The sequence below is a fragment of the Amphiura filiformis genome, chromosome 11 (assembly GCF_039555335.1).
Source record: "Amphiura filiformis chromosome 11, Afil_fr2py, whole genome shotgun sequence".
In the NCBI taxonomy this organism is placed as follows: domain Eukaryota; kingdom Metazoa; phylum Echinodermata; class Ophiuroidea; order Amphilepidida; family Amphiuridae; genus Amphiura; species Amphiura filiformis.
This window is the reverse complement of record NC_092638.1, coordinates 47484697-47497624: the sequence shown is the minus strand read 5'-3', so window position 1 is coordinate 47497624 and position 12928 is coordinate 47484697. Positions and strand designations below refer to the sequence as shown.

The window sequence follows — 12928 nt, the reverse complement described above, 5'->3', positions numbered from 1 at the left end:
GGTGTCAAAATGCGCAGAAATTAATTCTGCTTCCAACGCATTTGACAGATTTGTAATAAAATAGCCCCTTTTTGAATAATGGCCATTATTTAAGGGGTTAGTTACCTTTTTTGAGATGTTTATTACCAACTACAAGACTACAAGAGCAGTACAGAGTTTCTTTTATTTTGACGTGATAAACAATTTTTCTGCGCTAAAATAAAATGAAACTGAAATTAGAAAAGTCTTTATATTATTCAATAGGAAAATGCAATTTATTGAATCTTAGATTTAATCGATGAAGCTAACATCAACAGTATTATTTTGTTAAACAAGTAATATGAAATAAATTCAACATGAATTACATATTTCATATTCTATTTTTTATTTTCAATATCTATTATGATAACGCGTAGACTCAAGTAATTTTTAAAAAGTGCTATTTAGATTTCTCTTCTCTAGATTAAGAATTGCGCCAAATAAAAAAGAATGAATGACGTAATTGAATTGGAATGACAATGCAAACTTTTTTTCCAAGCAGATGACGGACAGAATTGAGTCTAAACATGTGTTTTTACACTAAACATCAGAAACTGAACTCATCTACCTCTACAATTAAAAAAAATTGTAAAAAGCATACAGATCATGATGTAATTCTTGTAAACTAACTCTGAGCACACGCAATAGCTTGCACGAACGCCCACATCTTCGCACCACACAAAAACACAAATAGTATCCGGAGTCACGTCATCGTAAAGAAACATATACGGCAGATCACGTTACATTTAAATTACGTAATTAATGTAATTATAAGGGAAGACGTGTGGAGATAATTGAAATGAATAAGTAATTGAAAGAATAATTAAATAAACCATATCCATCAAGTACGCCTGTATCACAGGTCTAATGATAATGCCATTATTAATTATTAAGTTATTTCAAGCCTAGGCAATTTTTTATATCTATTTTTGAATTGACCGGTTATAATTTCAATAATTATACCTATTTTTGAATTGACCGGTTGTCATTTATTGTAGGTTAAAATGAAATAAAAGATTGCCAATCGATTCAAATTTATTTGTACCACGATTTAAAATTATGTGGAGTCACGATGCTCACTGGAATGTTAGGGTGAATCAACTGCAAAGATATCACAGTGAATGGCAAATGATCTAAATTTGAGAGGAGCGTGGCCCAGCAGTTGAGGTCATTGATTCCTGGTGTAAAAGGCATGGAGGCAAACAGAACAAACATGCAAAAAGAAAGAAAGAAAGAAGAAGAAAAATCTCTCTACATTTGTGCGGCAGATGCAGTGAATAGCAAATACCTCGCTGTCAGTTTCAATCAGGGTACCGATACCGTTACTGTGGCATTATAGGATTACAGTGTTTTACGTGGAAGTCCTTCATACATTGTTTTTCTTTTAATTTTTAGTTACTCCTTGTACTATAATTGTCCTTTTAGTAGACTTGCTAAGGGGTGAAAATAAGGTGAACGCTGCATTTTTTAGTACAAAGGTCCCACTTGGTATGGATGTACCTTGGGGCAAGAAGAAAAGAATCATCCAAAGAGACACTCTGTCTCTATGCATAAAACCCCCTAATTTGCATAAAGTATGCTAATTAGTACCCAAAATATGGTATTCCCTACCTTTTGGACAATTTCGCCTACAAACATGTGTAAACATTTGCAATTGGCTTAATTTAGGGTAAGAAATTCATTTTTGGGATTGTTTTGAGAATCCGTGGCCATTTTGACCCTCAAATTCAAGAAGGCCGCTGGCCGCCATCTTTAAAATTGGCGTTTTTACAACGTTTGAACCGTTTGAGCTACAAACTTAAGTGACATATCAATTTGAACTAATTTTGAGTGGGAAACTCATTTCTGGCACTGTTTATATGATAGGAGGTAATTTGAAAAGGGTGCAAGTGTTTTTAAATGTGAATTCCATGGTACCTGTCATTGGCTATATTGTAGAAGGATGAACATAAAACTTATTAGTTTGCCTCAACTGAACATATTGGGTATAGGTTATCAGAATGAATAGCTGTGCCTGATACTTGATGCACAAGGATTGACGACAAGTCTACATGTACACTACATCAAAAGACAAAGCAAAAAAAATTCTGCCAAACCTTTGCCGCTAAATGTCAGCTTGCCAGCGCAGAAGAACCTGCTCCTAAAGTTCAGCATTCAGCAACGTGCTCAATGGAAAAGATATCCTTCAAGGTCAAAGATGTTAGGAAGCTTCTCAGGAATCTGCAACCAGATAAAGCTACTGACGAAATCCCTGCAAGAGTCCTGAAGGAGTGCAGGGCAAAACTTACAAGACCATTCAGCCTGTTGTTTCAGCTTTGCTTCTCCAAGGGAGTTTACCCAAGACAATGGAACTCCCACACAGGGAATTTCAAATGGGGTTACCTTCTCCAAGGGAGTTTACCCAAGACAATGGAACTTCCACACAGGGAATTTCAAATGGGGTTACCTTCTCCAAGGGAGTTTACCCAAGACAATGGAACTTATAGAAGACTGCATCTCTCATCCCTATTCACAAGAGAGATTCGAAGTCTAATCCATCTATGTACCGCCCATCTCTCTGCTCTGCATCATCAGCAAGGTCATGGAGACTGCTGTAAGGGTGGCCAAACTCACTGGACAGAGGCAACGAACTGCGCCTGCTTGCCCTGGACATCAAAGGAGCATTTGGCAAGGTTTGGCATAATGGCCTTTGCTCGAAACTCATGTCAAAGGGAGTATCCGGCAAGCTGCTCACCTGGATTAGGAGCTACCTGACAGATCGTTCCATCAAAGTTGTCCTATCTGGCCAGTCATTAAGTACTTCCTCCATCAATGCATCAGTTCCCCAGAGGTCAATATTGGGCCCACTTTTATTCTCTGTCTTCATTGATGACCTGAGTGATGAGTGTGAAAACCAGCTATACCTCTACGCAGATGATTCCACCTTGTTTTGCGAGATTACATCAAGAGACAACACTGAAGCTGTTACTGCTAGCCTAAACATAGACCTGGATGATCTGGGCAGACAGATGGAAGGTGACCTTCGAGCCATCAAAATGTAAGGTAGGGTCTAATGACAATATCAAGAAAGAGGATTCCAACCAAGCTAGATCTTCTGTTTGGTACCACCAAACTGGCCGAGAAGGAGGGGTGGTGATCCCGGGAGTCACAGTTGACAGCAAGCTGTCCTGGACAAAGCACATCTCCAACGTTTCGTCCAGAGCAGGGCAAAAGCTTGGCACTCTGAGGAGAGTTGCAAACAAACGTGATGTGAGAGGCAGAGCAAATGTTTACAAGGCCCAAGTTTGCAGTGTTATGGAATATGCCTCACTGTCTTGGATGGGTGCCAGCACAACCACTCTAGGATTATTAGACTATCCAGAGGAAGCCCAATTGATTCATAGGTGTGAGCAAAAAGGAAGCGATTACAGAGCTGAACATCACATCTCTGCGTAAAAGACGTCAAGTTGCTGCAGCAACAGTCCTGTACAAAATGCACCACAGCTCGTGCCCACCAGGCCCTGTTACCAAAGTCATTTGTAGTCAGAAGAGCTACCCGCTCCAGCTTGTCCATGCCTTGCCATGCTCTCACAGTATAACAGTTTCTAGAACCATATCTATATCTACTGGCAGGACCTTCATTTAAACTACAGTTCACGTTTGGAATAGCCTACTTGATGAGTAGCCGGAGACAACGGCGCACCATCCTTCAAGAGCAGAGTGCATAAGCATCTCATTTCATGTATCTGATGCTCAAGTTACTGCACCCCTTCACTCTTGTTGTTGCATGCGCGTATTTGGGGGGGGGGGGGGTGGGGGCGCCAGCCCCCGGGGTCCAACAGGGGGCGGCAAAATCGAAGGGGCGGCGGGAAGAAGAAGGGGCGGCAAAAAGAGGGGCGGGGGAAGAAGAAGGGGCGGCAAAAAGAATTAGTAAAGAAAAAGGGCGGAAAATGTGAAAAAATTGTACTATACACCAAAATGTGTTGCTTTGGGGCGGTAGCGCCTATAAATCTTTTTTTTTTTTTTTCTCTTCACTTTTTCAAACGACCGTAAAAAAATTTGGGGCAACCTTTTCGGGCTGATGAGGAAGGGGCGGCAAAATTGGCTTTTCTTCAGCCCCCCCGGGGAAGGGGCGGCCACGGTACGCCACTGGCTGTGAACCACTGATTGGCCCATGTGGTTGTCTTTTATAATGCCTAGGTGCATATATAAGTTACTCTTCATGGGCTATTGTTCACTCTAGCATTTTATTAAAAAAACAAAAACATATCTAGTCCTGCAAATGTGAGATGCATTAATGAACGACTGTGCTCTCCCACTGTTTATTCATAGCTGTGGTCCACGAACTGCACTCCAACCTGTCACCTAAAACTGACCACAACATCATGGCCCCAAGCAAGACAAGGTACTTAAATAATGTCGGTATCTGAAAACTTCCACTGCAAACGCTTTGCAAGTGTGTACAGTAGCTGATCAGCTACCAAGACAGGTGTCTGTCCTGGATTGAGGTACTCAATGGCGCGTTTGATGGTCATCAATCATCATACAGTGAAGCATATTGCAGTGGGGCTGTTTGCTGATTCTGGCAGCAGTGGGGGCATATAGGGCAATTCAGTTGTAACTAGTCAGCTGCGATTCCAAGTGATCATCTACATAATTCAACCACTGATAGCCATCTTGGAGGACCTGCTGCAGTGATCTGGATCCAGGTATTGGATGGCTGGTAATGTCATGCAGTGATGGAACATGAACAGTTTCATCCTTAGACAAAGGTACATCCACTGGGAGTGGCCACATAGTCTTTCGGTACATGCCGCAGATAATGTGGGGATTTGCTGATATTTTGTAGACACAACTGCACACGGTGGATTGAGCCAGTGATAACACAAACTTATCTGAAGAGGCAGGATGTATATTGACATCGATGCAAGGGCCATCTAACAGCATAATAGAAAACATCTGAAGAAAGTCTGCTTCTTATTTGAGAAAGAGCCTGAAAACATCTGCTTTTTATCCAGCATATCCCTTCACAGAATCTTGACTACTTATGCCAAAATTATCATGTCAGGTGAGATGATGTCCTTCTTCTCCTGACCACTTGATTGAGATCTTCATTAAACACCAGATCCCAACAACCAGATGACCTTTGTATTTCCTTGCTGTCAGGGATCGAATTGACCATATATCTTGTCGAAGAGGAAAACCAAGCCAAGAGATACAAGACGGTTATCATAGAGTGTTGTCAATTTAGCCGTGGTCAAAGCAGTGCCAGATACTCGATGGTCTTCAATGTATAAATCAAGAAGTTCCTTGAAACCTTGGGCTTTTCTAATTTTGACAGTGTGGCTTTCACGAACTATATCTGCCTTCATATAAAGACTGCTAAAGACATGCAATGTGATATTCATATACCATGCTACAGCTCATATTCACCTTGTTGTCACCGGGCTGTTTCGGTATGTACTCCTCTCAGCCTTTATTAGCCTTGGCTGATCCTCCTTCTGTTGGTTGACAGCGCTTCTGCAATGGCTCTACTACTGCACTGCTCGCAACACCGCCACAACCAGAGATATCATCTACTACTACAAGGGAGGGCAAATCACCATACTCACTCAGATCTGAGATATTTTCAGCTGTTTTGTATAACAAGCTTCTATTTTTTAGGTTGGCCACATCATTTTACCGATGCGGGAGGTGTAATTGGTTCATAGTGCCGCCGACAAGGGGGGTTAAGGGGGTGCGTTACCCCCAGGCATGGGGTCCTAGGGGGCCCGTAAAAATAAAAAAGAACATACCTTAATGGACCCATACAAGCAAAGAGAAAAGAACCTCAGGTGACCTGTAAAAAGGGGGCATGCGTTCATTTTACCCCCGGGCCCGCAATGGCTCTCGGCGGCACTGTTGGTTCATCTCTGACTAACTGACAAGCATGACAAATAAAACACAAAATTCAGTCATAATTATGTATCCATCCATACTGGTAATTTTAAATCAAATAACGCTTGGTGCTATCAATAGAATGACCAGAAAATAATAGTAAAACTGTGTAAAACATGCATTATAAAGTGTGTCCTGAACATGCTTAATGGTGCTTAAAATTAAGGTTTACATATTCATAAGTAAGTTTGATGTTCATCCTTCTACCATTATAGTCAGTGACAGGTCCCTTGGAAGTCACATTCAAAAACCCTGGTACCCTATTCAAATTACCTCATATCACATAAACAATGCCAGAAATGAGTTTCCAACCCCAAATTAGTACAAATTGATATGTCACACAAGTTTGTAGCTCAAATGGTTCAAAAGTTGTAAAAACGGCTATTTTAAAGATGGCGGCAAGCGGCCATTTTGAATTTGAGGGTCAAAATGGGCACGAATAACAACCCAAAAAATTATTTCCTTACCCTAAAGTAAACCAAATTAAACTATTTATAGTTTTTTTTAGGTGAAATGGGCCAAAAGTTAGAAAATACCATATTTTAGGTACTAATTAGCATAATTTATGCTAATTAGGGGGGTTTTCTGCATAGAGACAGAGTGTCTCTTTGGATGAAATATTTTCTCTTGCCCCAAGGAACATCCATGCCAAGTGGGACCTTTGTACTAAAAAATGCAGCGTTCAACCCCTTAACAAGTCTACTATTTTTGTGATGTTGTTCTGCAATATAATTATTCGTTCTTTGCTAGCGATTTGAAGGTATTTTTCTCTTTTCTCTGCGAGTGAGATTTACTACTACCTATACTTTACATTATAGCAGGACTATTTGCATTCAAATTATAATCAAAACGTGGTTTAATATCAGTCCTGAAGATCATTATAGTAGTGCATTCCACGTCTTTTCATAAATTGAAGTATTTGTTCGCAAACGAAGTGGTAAGCTAAGATTATGAATTAATTGCTTTCTTGGTAAAAACAGCGGCTTTATCAGTTATAAATTCAATATAAAGCTAAACAAATAACAGAAGCGGAACGATTTTTACAAGTAATTACTATTTAATAGATTTCATTAAATTTTTTTTCCAGCCATGGCTTAATTCCGAATTGTCACCTAATTTGGGTGTACTTTGTCTTGGGTCCAATCTCTATCATGGAAAGTTTGCTATATCTTTCTAAATATAATGATTGTTTGTTCTAGATTTGTGTTTTAGCGTTTCATATTTGAAAGAACTTATGTTTAATTGCAACATTTCGAAACTACAAACCCAAACTGGGTGCTATGATGTACAAGATTGGGCTACGAGTATGCATTTTACCAAGTTAGCAATTAGGTATTTCCTTCATGTTGCCAATGCATGACTTTCTTTATTATACTCAAAAACGGATTTTATTATACATGTACTAGAAAGTTGTTTACGTGCATATAGGCTCCTTCACAGTCGGTTTGTGTTGTGTATGTTTACAACTGAGCCACATATAGACTGGGTTGCCGGGACTACCAGACAAAGAATCTGTTTTTTGACTATAATTTGGCCTCCTATGTGGTTTTACTGATAAGATGGCTAATTGATTTGACTATAATTTGGCCTCCTATCAGTTTTACTGATAAGATGGCTAATTGAAAATAAACACTTATTTTGTAAACAGATAATGCTCTGTGGTTATTTATGGATGGAAACTTAGGAAATTGCTATTAATGAAATAATTAATATATTAAACATACATTTTGCTTTGTTAACGATTAAAATCCGTTCAGAAATAAGGTTTTTAGAACATTTTCATGATTTTGAACAATTTTGCTCTATGAAAAAGGATACAATTGCACCCCTGCTGATCTGACTACTGATAAGCTGTAAAGTAAAGTGTGACCACTAATTAAACAATAATAATGAGCATTATCTGACCATTCCCTGATCTGACCAGAGCTGGGTATAAATAGTGCACTACTACCAACACTAATTGATGTTGGGAGTGACACTAGTCGTCGAGGGGGTACCAGTAATTGGGGTAGATAGTGGCTTTGGTTTTATACATTTTTGGTACGTGTAGAGCAACCGGGAATCCCTGGGATTGAGAAATCAGTCTTTTTGATTAGGCCAATGAAAGTCGATTTTGAGTTTCCAGTCACCGCCCTCACTTCATTTTCTGACCCTCATTTGAATTCATTATTGTGACTATTTTTAATATACTTTTGAATCTCATTAGGGCTAAACATCCATCTTCAAGTGAGTGAGTGGCAAATAACAACACATTTTACATTCGTGTTAGTCCGATATAACGAAAGGCAGAAAAATAATGAATAATGAAAAAGTTACCTCACTTGTTTTCAGAAATTATGTGACGGGAAACTCAAAATTGACTGTTAGTGGCCTTATGATGTGATTGTAACTACCAGTAAACTATACATTGCGAATAAATATATCTAAAATTAATTACCATGCTTCAATATCAAGGTTAACAGTTACTGATAATAGATAATTGGATTGTCATGAAATGTGGTTGATATGAAATCCCTTAATTAAGCAGCAAACATTCTTAAGGTTATCTGAATATAGATTGTTGGATTGTTGTAAAACTCAGAGGATGTGATTTCAATTGAGCCGTTTGTTACAAGTATGAATTAAATGTAGACCAATTTAGCACACATTTTCCAATTCAGCTTTCGACATGAAAATTTTGAGTATTTCCTAGTATGTCATTGGTGGTATTTACCAATAAATGCCAATATTTTGCACCCGGTTAGTTGTGCCAAACATTCAAATTTACTAGCTTTCCAAGTACTTGCAATGCAAAATTATGAAACATGATCTTCATCCATGGCGTTGTCTTTTTAAAGACATTTCTTGTTATATATTGTTTACTCTAATAGTACATCGGCATAAGAACAAACCCACATAATTTTCAAGTGATCAATCGCTCTTCGCTAGCAACTGACATTTGCTTTTTTTTCTATTTCATGCAGGTTTATAGCGATCAGCGTGTATTCAACCCTTATAGTCTGCCTATCAGCACTACCAGTTTACCTCACAGGATCGTCCGTTCTTCATAAAGTATCTACCATCAGCACAGCTCTGATCCTCAATGGGTATCTCACTCTCGTCTTATTATTCTTACCTAAAATTTATGCTGCCAAATATTTACGGGCTGAAATGGCGATGGAGTCTTGGAGGTCAGCAACAGCGACGGGAAATATAAATCGGGTCGGGGTGATGCGAGGGAACAGTGTTGAGACGGGAGAATAACGTTGGGAATACTAGAACAGTTTTATTATCTGCAAGCTTCTGGATGTTTGTAATTGGCTCTCTATTCTGTGAAACATGACATTTAGCATGTTTAGTGTAGATAGGGCCTACGAGTCAAGAAGTACAAAAATATAGGATTGACACACGTGCATAAATGTTTAATAAATGCCGGGATAAATGCTTTATAATGGATGGAAAGAGGAGGGTGAGAGAGAGAGAAAAGATAGAAAGGGAGCAGTCATAGACCTTAAGCATCATATTTCGAGGCGCGGAAAGACACCAAATTGGTGTCGTATGACCTTTGACATTCTATTGTGGCGAGTGACATGGTCTTTCAATTCACGCCGAGTGTCCTTGACAGGCGTGACTATGCTTCAGTGGTCATGAAAGAATTCAAAAGATAACTTCTGCCCCAATAATCCCGAGCTATTGTCTGAAACTGCTCCTTGGAAGATGTATCATAAGAACTCAGTCTTAAAATGATAGTCATGTAACGACCAAAAGATAAAAGATGAAGACTGAGTTCCGCAGTCTAGAAAGAGAGAGAGAGAGAGAGAGAGGTGGAGATAGAGTCTCGGGGATAGAGTATGTGTGTTGTTCAGATAGGCGATGGCCATTTCCCTCCAATTAAACTTAGACTTTGCCCACCCCCTCCCCAGTCAGGACAAAAACCAATTACCGAAAAACCACTATATTCGGGAAAAATGCCAAATGTTATCAAATTTTAACCCATATTTCACTTTCCCACTCCCCCCCCCCCCCATTTTCATCATGTTCATGTATAAATATCTCATTTTGTTTAAGAAATAGTTAAACAGTTGAATATATGAATACAAAAGCCACCTAAGTCCATACTTTGGCCAAATTGAGTTAAGCATGGGAAATTGTTGCTATACATAGGCCGGTTATATGCATGAAAGAACAACTCAAATTCATCCTCTGTGTCTATTGGGCATGTGAAAAATAGCATGTATGAAAGAATCACCCAATTCCATGATTTGAGTCTTGTAACACATTGATTGAAATCCAGTATGTATAAAAGTCCACTTGTAACACATTCATTGCTGGAGAATGACTTTTGAATAAAAAATGGGCTTAAGGAGGCACACAGGATCACTAATTATCCATTATTATTCACCTCATAACTCGAAAACTATTCATGTAAAGTATATAAAAGTATACATTTTTTGAACGGAAATGAGCTCATAAATCCATTTAAAATGTCAGATTTGGGGCAAAAAGTACAATTTTCGAGAAAATCCCAAAAAACGGCTTTTTTGACCAAAAATTTTTGGTCCGCCATAAAAAAATTATTTGAAAATCAAAAACTGTAAAACATGAATTTTATTAATTTAGACAAATAAATCTAGAAAGTGTTTTTTTATTTTTTCGAAATTTTGCTTAGTTTTTAAAATATAGGCAAAAAATCAGTAAAAACGTGTGACCCGTGTTCAAATTTTTGAATCATGGGTGATAAAAAAAGTTCTAGGCCCTAATTTAAAAAATAAAAAACACTATCTAGATTTTGGCCATATCTAAACGTTTGACTTATAAACTTACCTCAGTGATGCTTCATTTAGACGCTATGGCGGACCAAAATGGTTAAAAGTGGTCAAAAGTAAACTTGCTGAAAATCGCGATTTAGAAAAATACAGCGGATTTTAGGTCCATTTTTGAAGATTATTCCATAAATATATAATCCGGTGACTTGTGACGTTTGGTCAAGTTAGAAAATGAGAAGGGGCGTCCAACTGAAGCAGATTGGCATTTTTTTGGTGATTTAGAAGGTAAAATATACAATATGACAAAATTATCCGTGCACATTCGGCAGAAGTTTATCCACATGGTGTAGCCATTTTATTTACTGCAGTCTTGTTGCCATGGTGCAGCAGAGCTTCCGGCAAGGCCGCGGCGTCGCGTCGGCGTTTGAGGAGCGACAGGGCGCGCGGACAGACAGACAGGTTACGCGAATAAGTTGCACAGTGCATGGTCGTGTTGCCGCGAACGAAACTATGATTATTTAAGCACAATTTTGTCCTGTTCAAAAAGATCATGCTCTGTATTAAAATTTGCGGACATCAGAACATTGGGCCTAAAAGTAGCATAGAATAACTGGCAAGCAATTATTTTAGCAGGAAGTTTTATGAAATGAAGAATCAATTGAGACATATTCATGATAATTGCGATTTCTGTTTTGTACTAATTTTCATAATTTTGCTTTAAAAATGCAATGTTTTTAATTTATCGTTTTTGGTGATTTTCTTTCTTTCTTTCTTTTTTTTTGGTGTTGACAAATAGTGCATTTTTATGTTCATTGTCCTTTTCTGAACCGCAAACATGATGTTGTTACTACTCGTTGCTTTTTCTTTTTAGTTGGTGCTTGAGAGGCACCACAGCGGCCTGTCCGCGCCAAAGATACGCATTTTAACGCCCGTTATAGCTAGGCCTACACCACAGGAATCCCAAGTAAAATTTTAAAAGATTCTGATGTGTCGCATTACTCAATATGCCGTTTTTGTTATTTTCATTGTTTGTTGTTATCATATTTTATTTTTAACTTTTTACGGAATATCAAACACGTACAAAAGTCATAGGCCTATTATAGGCCTAAAGCCACAATAAAGTTGTAAAATATTTTAAAGTGAATAAAATACAACAACAAAAATATTAAAAAAAGTGTGTCTGTTGTTGTTTTCAATCAAATAAACATGTAAAAAGTGGGATAAAAGTTGTAATATGTCTTGAATAAACTTCTTGTAAAACGGACAAAAAAGTAGGCCATAGGCCTATTATATGTTAAACGGCCAAAACACGGAGAGGTCACAAGAAAACTGAAAAACACGGAAATTTACATAGCCTAACAAAACCGAATTTCAAAAGTAGAAAACGGAACACTTATGGCTTTAAATTAGATTGTGGTTTATGCAGTAGGCCTACCGTATATAGGCATCATGCTATAAAGAGCGTTTTAAAGCACTGCATGAAAACATTCACGGAACATGCTTTAAAAGCAGTTTACCTTTTAAAGTATGCAGAAAATATTATAAACATGAGAGTTGAAAGCCAGACAAACATTGCAAATAAAAAGGAATTCGGCCAAAACATTCGCAAAAACTTTAAGTGTTGTAAAACCAAAAGCTTTTATCGCAATCATGGTATATGGTAGTCCTAATAGGCCTACTAATGGCAATGTAGTTAAAATGGGTTATGAAAAAAGCACGAATTTGCGTTTTCGATTATATTTCTCGTTTGAAATTATTATTTAGCATTAAAACATTCATGAAAATGATTTCATAAACGCGTGCTCGCTATGCCGATTTCAAATATCGACATTTTTAACATCGTAGAGTTGTAGGCCTATGCCTAGATGGTCGATATGATGTATTGAAATGTCAACGTTTTTGACATTGCGTTAATGGTCAATCAGGAGTAGAGAACGTACGAATCTTAAATCCGTGTTTTATTAACACTTTGAAACATTATTCAGGGCCTTAGGTATCTAATATAGGCCTACCGGTAGTAACTGCTTGCCTATTTTTATGGTCTTTAAAATTAAGACGAGACTGAACGACCGCAGAGGCTCCCGAACCAAGCTAATATAATAGGCCTATATTCTTGTCCAACTACACCAACTTGGTAAATCAAATATTAACAATGAAATGAATGAATGAATGAATGAATGAATGAAATAAAACAAATTTTTAAACATAAAATAATAAGCCTAATGATGCACTATGCGGGCTAAGTCTAG

The 12928-nt window shown here is 38.0% G+C and overlaps 1 protein-coding gene across 1 annotated transcript in view; it reads left to right on the top strand.

Annotated features, from left to right (window-relative positions):
• LOC140163733 (metabotropic glutamate receptor 1-like) overlaps positions 1-9319 on the top strand; it is a 46541-nt gene extending 37222 nt beyond the window's left edge. The window contains exon 3 of the mRNA XM_072187049.1: positions 8898-9319. Coding sequence (XP_072043150.1) covers positions 8898-9177 — 280 coding nt within the window. The 3' untranslated portion in view covers positions 9178-9319. The remainder of the gene's footprint in view (positions 1-8897) is intronic.
• Positions 9320-12928: the final 3609 nt, after the last annotated feature.